General features: G+C 34.3%; 1 protein-coding gene across 1 annotated transcript in view; it reads right to left on the bottom strand.

The window, feature by feature from the left end:
• Window positions 1-470: 470 nt before the first annotated feature.
• The window catches only part of LOC123538459 (low-density lipoprotein receptor-related protein 2-like), a 38374-nt gene continuing 21549 nt past the window's right edge, over window positions 471-17295 (bottom strand). The window contains exons 3-7 of the mRNA XM_045322577.2: window positions 11595-11802; window positions 10866-11054; window positions 10072-10219; window positions 6540-6639; window positions 471-2516 (exon numbers count right to left, since the gene is read on the bottom strand). Of these exons, the coding sequence (XP_045178512.2) occupies window positions 2293-2516; window positions 6540-6639; window positions 10072-10219; window positions 10866-11054; window positions 11595-11802 (869 nt within the window). The 3' untranslated portion in view covers window positions 471-2292. The remainder of the gene's footprint in view (window positions 2517-6539; window positions 6640-10071; window positions 10220-10865; window positions 11055-11594; window positions 11803-17295) is intronic.

Genomic DNA, 17295 nt, shown 5'->3' on the forward strand with positions numbered 1-17295 from the left:
CGTTGTAAAAATCGCAGAGTACGTAATTTACCCATTGTCATTCGGGTCCATCAGCTTGAAAGATAATAGAAACAGCACAGGTGTTGACATTTACTATTTACACTGTTGCTGTTAATATTGTTGATTTCCAAAATGATTTATTGAAGATCAAGCCAGAAGTGTTTTGCCTCTGGCCGTTCCAAGACGGTTTCACTCTCTGTTACTTAACCTGTTTGTTTGCATACACAGTTGTAGGAGATTTTGTTTTGCTCTTTCTTTTACTTCGTCTATGTTTGTACGTGTATTTATCCTACCTTCATGCGAAATAAAGGGCAAATCTAGGGGTATGTGTATGTCTATATATTTCCGCCTGAATTGGGTTTTGTTTTGCGTAGGTTGCTATCTGGTCCAATTGTATTTGTGTTATTGTTCGTCTGCTAGCCAAAAATGTCGGTTTGTCTGTTTGCTATTTAAGAAACCATAACAGAATGTAACACAGGCATATCTTTTAATTTTCACTTGAACAGAACATACAGTTACAAGCAACAATTCATATAGATGTATAAGTCATAAATATAGTTACACAATTCTTGAGAAGAACTGTACACAAATGCTGCACATGTATATACCTATATAACTACATATACTATACAAATAAAATTGGGCATGTCAATCAAGACATATTCCATCAATCAATATGTTTTTTATGAGACGACTTTCCAAATGTTCAGATGATAAAAATTATTACCCATACCTGGCAATTAACTATATTGGTGGTCGAGTCCATACTCGGCAGTTTACATACTCGGCAGTTAACTGTCGACTAGTCCATACTTTGCAGATATCATACTCGACAGGTAACTGTCGTCTAGTCCATACTTTGTAGTTGACACACTTGGCAGTTAACTGTCGACTGCTAAGTTCATACTTAGCAGTTAACATACTCGGCAGCTAACTGCCGACAGCTGAGTTCTTATTTCGTATTTAACATACTCGGCAGTTAACTAACGACTGCTGAGTCCATACCTTACAGTCAACATACTCGGCAGTTAACTATCGACTGCTGAGTCCATACTTTGCAGCGAACATACTCGGCAGTTAACTGTCCATGGCAGAGTGAAGCAAGTTTTACTTGTACCTAATATGCCCAAGGTTCCAATGTAATCTTTTCCGATGAACGTCAAATAAATATTAAACAGATGGCATCTAGCATAGGATGGTTACAGGTTTAAGTAAGTGCATTAAATTAAACCCTTAAAGAACTATATGAAAGGAATTACAAACAGTGAAAAAAAAATACTGTACAATCACAATAGCGGTCCTCATTTCGTCACACGAAATGTTGCGCAGCGGTTCTGCGTTTACATGGTATGTGTTTAAAGGTTTCATTTTTTAGAAGTCCAGTTAAGATGTATAAATTCTCTGCACATAAGCTGACACTTTATAGCGGTATTTAAACACTTTAATGCCATCCTAGAGCGAATACAAAATCGATTAATTTTTCATTTGAGTGATTTGAAAGAACATGTGTATCTTTTTTTTTCAAAGAATACAGTTGTTATTTCAATAGATTGATGAGGAAAAGGTAGCGTCAAGAACTCTTAACGAAATACGAGTTGGTCACTTCTCTTGCGTACATTTATCTTAAAATTAGCAAGTGTTAGATCCTGGAAAAATGTGAGAAACAAATTCGTCTTGCTGTTGACAACCTCATCAAAGCATCAGACATAAAACACACGAAACCAGCTAATAAATTTGAATTAGCACTAAATGCGCATACGTTGTTAGAAACCATCTAACAAATCTCAACCTTTGCTGGATGCTTTTGTATGGCATCTTTTTTGAAATTCAAAAGTTCACACCGCAATGCCTTTGGCAAATTTTAAGTAATGTCGAAGTATCTAAGGTGAGAGGTAGTCTAATAGTTCAAATGTCGGCACCTCAACCTGGAGGTTGTTGGCTCAAGCCCCACTTGTGTCACGGCTATGCCTTCTTATACGACACCAGTACTGGTTTTTCCAGGAAGTGGACTTGGTAATGGTTCAAATAAGCTTATAGCTGTCACTCCAATCGGGTTTAAACAAATTATATAAATATCTACGGACCATTGGGCTAGGTATGAACGGTCGGTGATAAGTTCCAATTTAATTTCCAAAAACCTATTTTTTTTCTTGGGTAACTTGACGGTTTATCCTCCTACAAGTTCAGTCATACCATATAATCAGATGCGTTACCATAGTTACAATGATTCTACCTGTACTGCATCACCACATTTATCAAATATGACTTCAAATTTCTAATTATGAACTTCTATCATAAAACTAAAACTATATAAACTAGACAAAGAAGCATTTCAAAGTTGTAGTTTGACGTCAAATTGTTCGCTGAAGATTTTGGTTTCTTGCTCTTTTCGTTCGTCTGTCCTTCATAATCGTCGTAGTCATAGTCATCCTCAGTTTCAAGGTCTGCCATGTTCTCCTTGGAGGAGAGTTCTTGCCATCTTTCTGCAAGCGATGACTTTGCATAGGAAGATGAGCCTGAAGAAAAAAGAACAATGTACATTGTTTGTTACCAGAATGTTTATTTACTATTGTGAGTTTAGTTTTTCTTTTAATAAACAAAATTTATTATTTTGTTCGAAACGTGTCAGTAGACATGGCTGGTATCAAATATTATTGAGACAATTAACATTTGTGCCACCTTTTGGTTACATGGAAATGTTTCAATAGTAAGCACAGTCAAGGACCACAAAACTCTTTTTACCATAGGTCCATCTTCTTTCACAGAATTTACGGTTATTGTACCCCCTGACAACAAAGTTGCAAGGGGGGGGGGGGGGGAGGTATACTGGTTTCAGGTTGTCTGTCTGTCCGTCCGTCTGTCTGACCGTAGACACAATCTTATGCGCACCATCTCTCCTCATCCCCTTGACACAATTTAATGAAACTTCACACAAGTGATCAGTAACAACAGTAGTTTTGCATGGGGCATGTTAGGTTCTTTCAGAAAAAAAAAATTGCAGAGTTATGGGACTTTGTTTTTTGTTACTATACTATATACATAGACACAATCTTGTGCGCACCATCTCTCCTCATCCACTCGACACAATTTAATGAAACTTCACACAAGTGATCAGTAACAACAGTAGTTGTGCATGGGGCATGTTAGGTTCTTTCAGAAAAAAAATTGCAGAGTTATGAGACTTTGTTTTTTGTTACTATACTATATACATAGACACAATCTTGTGCGCACCATCTCTCCTCGTCCCCTTGACACAATTTAATGAAACTTCACACAAGTGATCAGTAACAACAGTAGTTGTGCATAGGCCATGTTAAGTTCTTTCAGAAAAAAAATTAGAGAGTTACGGGACTTTGTTTTTTGGTACTAAACTATATACATAGACACAATCTTGTGCGCACCATCTCTCCTCGTCCCCTTGACACAATTTAATGAAACTTCACACAAGTGATCTGTAACAACAGTAGTTGTGCATGGGGCATGTTAGGTTCTTTCAACGACAAAAATTGCAGAGTTATGGGACTTTGTTTCTTGTTAACATACTATGTACATACAGTCTGCATATGCAGTCTTGTGCGCGCCTAATCTTCCGAACCCTTGCACACAATTTAATGAAAATTCACACAAGTGATCAGTACCAACCCTAGTTGCGCATGGTGCATGTTACATTCTTTTAGATAAATATTCTGCATAGTTATGGGACTTTGTTTTTTGTTACTATACTGTATAATTACAGTCTATATACATACAGTCCACATAATTATGCAATCTTGTGTGCGTCAATTTGCAATGTACTGTGTCAGTGCATCGGGGGGTACATTCATCACCTTTAGTGATAGCTCTAGTTTTTTTTTATTGTGATCGATAGCTATGTTCATATTGAAAAGTTCAGATTTGGTTCATAATTCGGGTAAAAACTGAAGGTTTCTCATACCCGTAATGTTAAAAGTATTTTCATTTACGTCAGATATTTTCTTTGCTACTGGTTAAATTGTAACATATTTCATGCAGTTTGATAAAACAATACTTCTTGTTGAAAGAAAACGTGTTCTTTTCTTCATTTATAGGCTTTAAGTTTTTAGGCAAAAATGAACCTCCTCCTTTTTAATTCATGTGACATTGTCTGAGCACAAGAACTCTGACATGTTAGGATAGAAAACGGAAAGTTCAGACAATATCGGTAATTAGCTTTCATTCAATTTTCTATCAGTTATTTGCCATATCAAATACGCTTCAGCGACTCATCTTAATTGTTTGTGTATCAGGTGGTTTGATGGAGTTTCTGTTGAATTGGAAAACATTCAGGATAAATGATTACTTTTATAGCTCCTAATTGATTGATCCGTATTTCACGCTCAAATGCAAATGTTTGTGTGTAACGAGTTTTCATTCTTTACGAAAATTGTTAACCTTTTCGTTATATTCTGAGAAAGTAGTTGTTTTGTGAAGATTTCTTTAATTATAAACATAATACATGTACTGTTAAAGACTTCAAATATAGCAAAGTTTCATTTCACTCGTGTACATAAACAATTATCTTAACCTAAAGTGTCTAAAACTGATAGCAATTCTATAAAATTACAAAATCCTTTACGTTTATTAAATAAAGAGCAGGTTTTCCTGCATATTTTTCTTTCTTCCTCCTTGCTTTGTATGTTAGAGAATACAAAATAGATATTTAAGGCAGTGGACGTGTAATGATATACTAAGTGGTAGATAGTTTACATAAATTCCTAAGAGTAGTGAACTACCCAAAGGCCTCCTGGGATCTGGACACTCTGCAATCGTACGTAAAGGAGCATTGACACTGAACAGCAAGTACGGTTGGTAGTGGCCAAATAAATCCTATTTTTACACTAAATGGTAGTTTCCACTTTTGACTCTTATCTAAAAGCGTATTATATCAAGTGTGTGACTGTACATACTAAGCCTAACCTGATGCTCCAATTAAAATATGAACGAATTTTCGGTTAGTTTTTAACGGAGAGCTGATGAAATTAGTTTCGAGGACAAGAGAAGAAAAACAGTTACAAAGTTGAATAGTGGCACAAATTTAAATTCATTTTTAAATTAAAAAAAATCACTATTTCTCCACATTTATTGAATTCATAGTTACAGAATATGAATAGTTATTAAGTTGACAAGCTATTTAACAAATTTTCATTTTCTGCCATAATTACCCCCACTTTTTTTGCATGACAAATTTTAAGGTATGTAAACGGAATATTAATCAACGTTGAAATATTGTTCTCTTATTGTTTAGCTTGAAGAACATTAGTTTCCAATACAAACAAGAGAAACAAAAAAAGAAAACAGTATCATATGACTCAATTTATTTGTATAGGCAATTTTTCACCCAACTGTATAAGAGTTTCTGTTTTGGTAAAATTAAAATAATGTTGGTCACTTTCATACAACATTCGGAATCCACTGAAGTTTTGGGAGTTTCATAGTCTCTACGAGTAATTTGTAAATACAAAGGTGAATTTTCATCATAATTATACAGCATTACAATTTAGGCCTAACATACGTCCTTTAAATTTTTAATTAGTGTTTGCCAAATAACTTTATCCACCAACATTTAATTTCAAGTGGAAACCAGGTTTTATCAGTACGTAATCTACAAAAAGTCTGACATTAAGATTTTCAAAATATTTTGCAGCTTTAATGACACACCAAAATGCTTCATAATGGAAAGAAGAAAAGTTGGGGTCACCGTGCATCTAAGAGATTTATAAAGAAAAAACTGTTATAAACTGGTGAATTTTGATATTTTTGTTCGTTTTCTTTTAATTTATATTTTCTAGATAATATTAAGTGCTATATTGAAAACTTTTATTTCAATTATAGCTTATCATCATATGCATCAGTCAGGAAAATATCAGAACCAAACCTGATCTACTTTAATAGATATTTGAAATTACCTACCCTTACCCCGTTGTAAATCTTGCATCAATTTTAGGAAAATGCCAGCCAAAAATAAAGATGAAAAAAATTTTCGCAAAAAAGTAGAATCTATTTGATTAAATGGTACATTATTAGCCGTACTTTAGTTTTTTAGCATTAATATCTGGCAAAACTTTTGTTAAAAAGCAATATTCGAAGAAACAGTTTTCAAAATGGCGGATATCCTGAAAAAAAAAACACGCTCGTATATCCTTAAGAAAACGCCTGAAAATTGCTATAAATGCCACATTTCAATTTTCTTTTTTCTTTTTCTTAATTGTATAACGGAAAAGGATAGGAAGTCTGCTGTTTTATCTCATTCTCTCTAGAGAAATCTTTGAAATTGTTAGTATTGTTAGTATTATTCATTGAAGAAGAAACTGTAGTACTTTAGTATAACGTTGGAACTGAAAGTATATTGAATATACTTACTGATTTTTTGGCGTTGTTTTCCAAAATATTCTGAGGGGGTCCTGTTGTGTTATCTCATTCTCTCTAGAGAAATCTTTGAAATTGTTAGTATTATTCATTGAGGAAGAAACTGTAGTACTTTAGTATAACGTTGGAACTGAGAGTATATGAAATATACTTACTGATGTTTTGGCGTTGTTTTCCAAATATTTTCATATTCTGAGGGGGTCCTGTATCGAATATTTTTAAAACCCTTTCGTTCTCTCCCGTCGCCTTGTCAGCCTGTAAGAATCAAAACATAATGACAGTGCTGGAAATATAATTTTAAAAATATGTTATATGAAACCGTGATATATAAAAATGTTTAGGTAGTGATGAAACATTATCCAAAAAGGGTCTTCAGAAATGAGGTTTTACAAATTTGAAGTTTCGCAGAAACTTTACTCTATTTTCTGTTTCGCTTTCAGGTTAAGGTGGCGGACCCGTAGAGACACAAGACAATTTCAGATTTATTACATACTCTCGTTGCGTAATTCGACATTCTTCGTACGGAAATGTAGGTGAACGCGCATGTGACTTTCCGTAAAGGAACGGAAAATGCCGAAATCGCATACGGAAAGGACGTAATTTGCCGATTGTCATTACGGGTCCACTACCTTGAGTAAGAAACAATTTGACTCAACATTGATTATAATCTGGTGCTTTTTTTAAAAACAAAGGATTACCTAAAACCACTTTTCTTTATAATATTTGAAAATATATAGAATGGACTCTTCGCACTTTTTCTAAATATGCACTGATATGCTTCTCCACGATCACCCACATCGATACTGCATTATTTTATTTTTTTTTGTCTCGGCGTTTATGTCTCAGTCAAAACTGTTCTTTACATAAACAAGCATCAAAGAACTTAGGAATTACATTTAATCAAAATGATAGTGAGATGCTTTTAATGCGTGCAATTTGATTATCATATCTGGTGATAAAATGTTATTGGCCAATTAATTCTTATTCCAATGATAGATCAAGGTATAATTATCATACCGAAGGAACTTGGAATTAAAGAATTATCATTTATTACACGCAATACACCTGTCAAAAGTGCATTTTTTTCTTCTACCGCATACATAATTTGCAACAGGCAACATATTAATGCATCGTTTTTGGACCGGTCCACAATGGATATGTTATGTAGAATGTGTTATACAATATATTTCAGTTTTTAATTCTATGGATTAAGTGTGTTCACATAATCTAAGGAATTATTTTTATTTCTTAGTCCAACAATAATAATAATACTTTCCACTGGTTTCTAGTTTAAGGCTATCCCAATTTTCTTAAAAAACTGGACCATATGCCTTTTTTTCTTGCAACTGCACTCAAGATAGTGTACCATTGAATGTTACTTGTACACCGATGTATGAATATATTTTCTCAGGAAGTATCAAATGTATGGTTAAACCATCAATGATAGCAGGACGTTGAAATTTCCCAGACAAAAATTGTTTTGCACTTTTCGATATGAGAAACTTTCACTGCAGGGTTCCTATAAACCGTCAGTCAAAGATTGAAAAGTAATAAAACAGACGTATCATTATCCAACGTACAGATTATTTGGAAAAGAAGATTTTTTTATCTTGTATCGACACAAAACAGGCGCATTCGGATGATGGTTGATATACCGTGTTAAATAGAATGTGAAATGGTATAAAAGCGCCACTGAAATATGACACAAGTGGTGTGCAGATGTGTTCCACTGTATCACTTTCTGATTTCTCCAACTTTCATTTTTAAAAAAATCAATACAAGAAAAATTTAAACAATTTCAGGCATTATAAAATTCAATTACTGCAAAAATAGTTATAGTAGAGATAGCGTAAGCAAAATGTATGTCAAAAGTGGCCGAAGTTTATATTTTCAAGCATTATACAGAATATTTTCAATTACGTGATAAAAGAATTAAAATACTTAAAAGGAAAAACGTTTCTCAGATATTATTTATCAAAAGAAGAAGAAGATGGTGGAAGAATATCCAAGGTGCCCTCTGTGTATTATTTCCTCATGGACGGGCACCTGGGTAGAACTACCGAACTTCCGTAAGCCAGCTGGGTGGCTTCCTCAAATGAAAAAATCAAGGCTCCGAAAGAGGCCCGAACCAACATCGATGAGGGGCAAGTGATTTGAAGTCAGCGAACACGGAGGCGATAACATCATAGTGACAAAACACTATGAATGAATGAATATTTAATTTCATTTTGCGCTTTTGGTAGGGTGAGCCAAGTTGTACATATATTACAAAATATACATATTCATACTCTGTATTATTAAAAAGATTCAAACATCACGGTTTTTGATTGCAAATAATTGTGACTGATTTTACTATTTGTGTACGTATTTCAAACCATTCTGCAATCCCATAAATTGATTACATTTACAGAGGCTTCACAGACAGGGGGGTAAAATTAGTCGACGTTGTGGCATTCATATCTATCATTTCAGCGTTGTGAGGATTCAATCTACAGATAAGTCCGTTATTGTCCTATTTCGTACTAACATTGCTTCAAGGAACCAGTAGATGGGATTTCCAAACCCGATCATTTGAATATTTTGGACGTCCAATATGTGAAACTCTATCTGAGGAGTAATACTTAACAAACGAAATCAATTCATACCAGTCTACACAGCTTCGAATGCATTAAACACTAAATTTGATATAAAAACCTGGAGGTAGGCAGATCGTGGAATTTAAGATTTTTGTTTGATAATTATCAACACAATCAAACATATAAATTCTTCCGTGTACGTAATAAGCTATGTCTTAGTTATCATGCAAAGATATTATGCTTAATCCCATGTAAAACATAAATGTGTGTAAATTCTTTTAAATTGTCATAGAACTTGAAATGCATATAATGAAGCAGGATAACATAGCGAAATATTTATTGCGCAATATTTTCTTTTTCATTTTGACGGACAGTAAACTATTTGAAGTAATTGTTCAAATTTTCAAATCTACTCTATCTTTAATACATTAGTTTTGCATATTTTCTTAAAATAATAATTATTCCCGAGGTAATGTCATCTAGTACGTCTGCGCAAAATGTGAAGACTTGCAGCTTCTCTTTAAACATAGAATCGAAGAGTGTTATTAACATGTGACTAGACAACGTATCATTATCATGGAGAATTTTGTTACGCGCAGAGTTATTTATAATAGGTCTTGCACTTTTCACTTATTTCTGTGTGCAAGTAAAACTAAAAAGAAACTTGGCATTCGTCATTAAAAAGAAAACCCCATGCAGGTTACGTTGGAACGTTATTGTATACGTTTCAATTATTGCCAGTGTGTTTAAAGGTTTCAGGAAGAATAAAGGAGACGTGTTGCAGACACCTACATATAACAGACATTAGACATATAATGTAAAACCATGCATTAAATTGCAAATGGAATAGGACAGTTTTCTAGGCAGTAATCAGTTACACTAAACTAATTCTTCGGTTATATGTTTCACATTCAGGCTACTTGCATTACTTTGAAACACAAATGTGAATATTTCTTTCGATGTAGAAGTGGGGATACATCGCGAAAACCTATTTTGTCTCTAGAATTCGTACTGGAATGGTAAACAATAGATATATCCGTAATCAAACCACAATGTCAATCCAAGCCGGTGGAGAAATGTTTAACAAGTTTTCCAGGATAATGATACATACCCATATGAGTGCCCTAGATATTTTGTCTACCCATAATATATGACCTTCATGGAGAACCAGTCTGTCTACATCTTTCAGGTATGGATGATTGGAAAGTAAAACTTTATGGTCGCTTCCGTCGTATTTGATAGAGTGAAGGGACTGAGACCTGTTTGTATAGAAGACAGAGCTGCGGTAGTTTTGAAAACATGTGTTACCGATATTAAAGCAAGTATTTATATATTTAATGAAATAAAATATATATTTTTTTCACCGTTTCAAAAAAAAAGTGAAAATATATATGTTTTCATTTTTCACTGGTTTGGTCTACACTTGAAAACATATGGAAACAAACAGATGCATACACGCACATTTAGACGTACTGAAATCTAAATGAAATCTAGAAGTCTTAAAGAACTATTTTTCCAAAATGAACCCGCAAAAACAAACCACACATATTGTGACGTCATGACGCAATGCAAGTGACGTTGCACGATTGCATTGGGTATTTTTTTTTTGGTTAAAACTATTGAAAATACATGAAATAAAAAAAGACAATTTGTCTTTCACTACACTACTCATGACAATATTGGAAAATATAATATATAATACTAAAAGAACATGGAAAAGGAATAAACAATGTTGTATTAAATACTTTTTCAAATATGAAACATGAAATATAGAATTATTATAGCACAATGTTGTGTACTGCATTTCTTTGACATTTCAGTATATAATATATATATATTTAATTTAAACATATACTGAAGGTCAATTACATGTCACATCTTAGAATAAACAAGTATATATTATACCTTGCATCTACAAAATAAATTCGTTTCTGTCCAATATCAACCACTAATGCTGTAGCCCGTCCTCCATTGACAATTGTCAGTGAGGTTATATTAAACACGGTAGAATGTTCCTCAGTTACTATGGAATAACTTTCTATAGACGAGGACTGGTCGAAAGCAACTCCACGCCGGTCAATCCAAAACAACTTTCTGAAAAATAAACAAACAAAACGTATAATTGCCAGTAACAAATATACAGCATTACGTTTTCTACTCTACAGCTGTACATTGATATTCAAAGATAAGTATAAAGCAAGTTTTATTTTTGGACGATTTCAATGTCTTGTAAAGGTGCAAGCCTAGAACAGTCAAAACTGTGCCCAAGATTTTAATAGAGATAACATGGATTTTACAGACCGCTGGTTTAGAAACCTGTTTTAACATTTACAGTGTATCTTTACATGTGAATATAGATTACATGCCAAAAAGACCACGTTTTTGTCTGTCCCAATTGTGGTCAGTTTAGACGGTGGTCGGTATAAACGGTGGTTAGTATAGACGGTGGTCGGTATAAACGGTGATCGGTATAGACGGTGGTTAGTAAAGACGGTGATTGGTATAGACGGTGGTCAGTATAAACGGTGGTCAGTATAGACGGTGGTCAGTATAGACAGATTTGACTGCAGGACAATATTGGTTACACGTTATAAACTGTCAAATTACATTATATAAATATTAAGAAATAAATACCCTTCTAATGGATCTATTGACAAACTGATTGGATATTTCATGTCATCTGACAGCAGTGTTGTAACCATTCTGCCACTTAGACTTGACGTCCTGAGCCGGGCAACCGGCACACTCTCTGTCCAGAACAGTACTCGCAAATTCCAGTCGACAGCAATGGACTCGACACTGGCAGATCCTGTATCAATAATCGGGCGAATATTTCGCAGTGCTGTTTGTTGTAAAAATAGAAAAAAAAACAAAAGAATTAAAAAATATATATATATAAAAAAAACAATAAAAAACCTATATTTTTCTAAAAGGCGAGCTCGCCGGTGACTCAGTTCTAACAGAACGAGATAAGTAATGTTCTGTAAAAGAGAGATCTCATTATATATAACAGAACATGTATTTGTATTTTACACAAATTGAAATGACATTCATTCTCTGCATTACCACGAAAATGAATGCAGGTGGAAGGTGATTACGATCAAAACATGCTATTTTAATTTTTTATTCTCTTTCCTCTTCGGTAGTGTAAACACTGGTTTTAGAATCTACGTATTGTTATAAAGACTATATCATTCAATCATAATTGTTCACAATTACGTTAGAAAACACTTCTAGGTCTATGAAATAAGTTAATTCCAGCAAAACCCGTAGTTCGTTTGATCAGCATGTTTGAAGTGCTTAGTGCTAGAAGGGGCTAATCCAAGAATGAATATCCAACAGGGAAAGCCACGCTCAAAAAACGCAGCCTCCCCGAACGTAACCCCAGCACGCGGACGCTTACACGACCAACGCACACACAATATAAACACACAAGGACAAAAAAACAACAAATAAAGTAACACAGTGGGGCACCGCCTTGGAACGGTTAGTGGCAAAACCACCACAGGGGAGCTTAATTGTGCATCTAAGTTACATTTTAAGCAAAACTGAGAAATTGATTTTATTTTTATCTGAAGGGATTTTTTTTTTGATTTTTCACGCTTTTTCAATATAATTAAACTGATACACGGCACCCTTTTAAGTCCTTCATTTCTCTAAACAACATGAGCAAGTTTCATTAAATTTTGATATATTGATAGAAGTTGCACAGGTGGATTGAGTCTATTAAAACAGCATGGTTTAAACGATATAATCTACATCAAAAATGATTCGCCACGATCCTCTTTGTTTAGCTACAATTAAGACATACAGACAAACCCGTGGAGTTTCTTCCTAAAACCTTTGTAGAGTTATTGAGTATTGTCAGATTTACTAAATCATAAATGTGTTGACAAACGGCTGGCTGATGCACAAGATGCACGTGCGATAACATTTATTACCGTGAGCAACGCAAAAGTACAGATAATGTAAATAGGACAGGTGCTGGAACCTTCAACGCATTGTGTTGCTAATAGTATATTGCAAAATGATGTAACACGTATGTTACGTACAGAAAATATTTCAAAGGAACTTGTTATTAAAGAAGACATTCACATGTTGTATTGTCTGGTCATAATGTTTCTAGTGTAACAAATATGTTGCGCAGAGAAAATCAGAACCATAAAACAATCTGGTTTTGAAAAACATTCTCGAACGTGCATCTTCCAGCGTTTTCTTTAGAAACACTACAAACACTTTCATGAGCTGAATGCAGTTTTAAAATCTGTTTGTTAAAAGTCAGTGATTCACAAACATGACAAAATGAACTCTTTCTACTACAAAGAAGAAGAAAAAAAAGAAAAGAGAATATTTGGAAAGAATGAGCAAATCAGACCCACTCCAAACAATGCCACAAAATGTGTTGATATCTCACATAATACAAGAAAACGATTTATAGGAAACGGAGACACCCGCATTCAACAAACGCATCTAAATATAATACAGAGTAAAGGAATGACAGTATACGAGACATTTAGACCGCCTGCACAGACGCTAACGTCATGCATATTTGAGAGGTTTCCGTCATGTCTATGATGTAGTTTCACAACGACCTATACCTGCAAACATATTTTATACTCGCGTTAGCTGCAAAAACTGCGCACTGTCATGTCATGTATAGAAAATTTGTATTTTGTTTTATTATTTTCGAAGTGTTGTAATTGATTAATCCGCTGACAAAATGCTGGCATAAAAGCCCAAGATCTACGTGAGATAACATTTATTGCTGGAAATAATATATGTCTTTAGATTACAGGAATAACACAGGTGTTGAAAGGTGCTGCATTATCTGTCAAGTTTAATTCAACTGATTGGCAGTTAAAAGCCTCCATTCCCCTGCTTAAATAGTGATTCATATGACTTAAATTCTAGTCAGGCTATATTATTATACCCTAATTGATATGTTGTGTGTTTGCCGTACTTCGGTAAGCAGAAGAAATAGATTTGTTCGTAAAAATCATAAGCGCTGTTGCACATGTTATGTGCCATTCTTACAGTAAGACGCTTTCGTTGCTGAGTGGTTAAAATTGGTAAGTTTCGCTACTGTGCGTCCAAGCCTTGCATGGACGCCGTCAAGTTGACCTGCTGATCTTCAGTTATATCTGGTGCCCCCCTCGTGCCTGAATTAAAGCCTAGAGGCTGAAGTTTCTACCAATGACACTGTTTGTACAGCTGTACTTTTTCAACAGTTCAAAAGTTTACAAGGTAAGGGGAAAGTTTAATGATGAACCATCTTTCCATGTTTTTCTCTTATACCTTTCATGTTTACTGCATCCATCTGACGGAAAAGAAGAAATAAATGTGCATTGTTGAACATTTAACGCTTTGATGTCTTACGATCACTTGCGAACATTATTACATTATTAAACATGTGCACTCATTGTTGTTCGCAATTTATGATCGTTTTGAGCTAGGTGTTGGGTAAAACATGACAGTTCTCTTCCAATATTGTAGATGCAGTATAACTGTGATTGATTTGTGTCATACATAGAATTTAAAAAAGAAACTTAAGGTATTTACGCGGTATTACAACGATTGTTACGGAATCAGATTGAAGGTCAGATCAATGGAATCAGACATAATTTTCAAGAAGAATACTATTAGAATTAGTAATAAAGAGTAAACTTATCTTGTAGTAAAGGACAGTTTACCACCTTTTTCAACTAGGAAGACGCATTAATATTGTTGTTGATGAATTGTGTTAGACATTAACAGTCTGGATAATGGTACTCATAACAATTGTTGATTGGCTGAGTTTTCCTTGGGGGTTTCATGCTTAAAATCACGAGATCTATTTTGTCACCAGACATACTAAAAGAGTATTATCCTCATTATGCGATTATATGATTGTCTTTTAATGTTTTAGGAGTTTCATTGACATCGATGGCTGTTTTGTTTACTAATTTATTTTCTTTTGACCGCCAACTGGTTGAGAAGTTCATTCATTTGCAATGATACAAAACAGAAAGAATAATACAAATACAAACGCAAACGCAAACGTATTTGTTGTTTTATCAGGGTTCGTGCCCTTGTGAAAAAATAAGAAACCCTTGTGATCCAAAACTAATCCTATATGTTTTGATCATAGAGCGGAATGACATTACTGTAAGAAAGGCTCATGCTATTCCTTCTGTTGATTTTTAGGTAAGACATTTAGGCGGAATTTGCATTGTTGTTGTCAGATTATGTTTATCTGTTGACAAACTGCTGGCATATGCACGGAATTTACGAGCGATTACATTTAATGAGAGAAAAATAGATTACAGATATATCACAGGTGCTGAAATTTATTTTGCATTTGAACTGTGTTACGTTTAGTTAAGCTGAAATACAAACTGCTGATATGCAGTACGGAACGTTAATACTGTATAAATATGTTGCAATCATACAGTTAAAACATATTCGTGTAAAGCGAATACAGTTTTCGCACAGGCAGTTTTTTTTCACATAAAAAAAGAAGAATGATATTATAATATATTCTGGAGATAAACGTGACAGGTATTAATACTGTACAGTATAAGTACTGGCTGTGAGAGGTATTAGTACAGTACAGCATAGGTACTGACTGTGAGAGGTATTGTTAGAGTACATTATAGGTACTGACTGTCGGAGGTATTGGTACAGTGCAGTATAGGTATCGACTGTGAGAGATATTGTTACATTGCAGAATAGGAACTGACTGTGAGAAGTAATAGTATAGTACAGCGTAGGTACTGACTGTGAGAGGTATTGTTAGAGTACATTATAGGTGCTGACTGTCGGAGGTATTGGTACAGTGCAGTACAGGTATCGACTGTGAGAGATATTGTTACATTGCAGAATAGGAACTGACTGTGAGAAGTAATAGTACAGTACAGCGTAGGTACTGACTGTGAGAGGTATTGTTAGAGTACATTATAGGTGCTGACTGTCGGAGGTGTTGGTACAGTGCAGTATAGGTATCGACTGTGAGAGATATTGTTACAGTGCAGAATAGGAACTGACTGTGAGAAGTAATAGTACAGTACAGCGTAGGTACTGACTGTGAGATGTATTGTTAAGAGTATAATATAGATACTGACTTTGGGAGGTATTGGTACAGTGCAGTATAGGTATCGACTGTGGGAGGTATTTGTACAATACAGTATTCTACGATATGTGAAATAGTCCAGCAAAACCAATAGTAAAATATTTGAAGAGCTTATTGGGCAAAGCCAGATTTTGATCCAAAATGAGATTATAAGGGTCTTACTTGCATGCCTCGGTAAGGCACGATTTTATCATCCCGATGGACAATGTGGAATGAAAAACCAAGCGTTATCGGGATTTTTATCCGGCATGTTTTGAAAATAGGTGTCATTCGCAGGCAGACATGTAAGAAAGAGCACTTTTCTCACTGTAGATCGCAATGACACAGATTTTGGTATCTCCTGGCATTATCTATATAGTTTATGACGTCATAATAGGGCTAGTACTATGTGACGTCTTTTAAGACAATGTTTTCCCCAAGGAGACAAATATTTCCTTTCCCGGCCATGTAGGCAAGAAATCAGTATCATTTTTATTCTATTTAAAACACGGCAGTACCTCTCATGAATAGACTCAATCAAACCGAGCCTACTATTATTTTGCATGGCTGCATTCTTTGCTTCCAAAGTATCATTTTACAGATTTTATTAACCCCATTCTTGTATACACACCATTCTGAAACGCTTCTAGTTAAAATATATTATTCAACATTTGACAGAAAATTACCACATTCTTAGTTTGAAATCAGCATTTTGATCCACATATTAGATCTACCAAAGGTTATAGAAAAAATAAAAAATATATGTTTTAGTGCTTTTCTCAAAATAATTAAAATGTGACATGGCACCCTTTCTAGCAATAAGGCCTTCATTTCTCTAAACAGCAGAAAACACTAAATTATGATATATTAATAGAAACTGCACAGATGGATTTAATGTAAGAAAACAACATGGTTCAAACGATAAAATCTGCATGAAATAATTCTGAGACATACAGACGAACCTGTAGAGCTTTGTAGAATTATTGAGTATTGTCAGATTAACTTAATGTGTTGACACATGGTTGGCTGATACACGAGATGTACATGCGATAACATTTATTACAGTGAATAATGCAAGAGTACAGATAATGTAAATAGGACAGGTGCTGGAACCTACAATTCATTGTGTTGTTATAATATATTGCAGGTATGTTAAGAAGAGAAAATATTTCGAAGGAATTTGTAAAGAAGACATTCACATGCTGTATTGTCTGGTCATAATGTTTCTAGTATAAGAAATACGTTGCG

This window comes from Mercenaria mercenaria, chromosome 18 (genome assembly GCF_021730395.1).
Source record: "Mercenaria mercenaria strain notata chromosome 18, MADL_Memer_1, whole genome shotgun sequence".
Taxonomy (NCBI): Eukaryota; Metazoa; Mollusca; class Bivalvia; order Venerida; family Veneridae; genus Mercenaria; species Mercenaria mercenaria.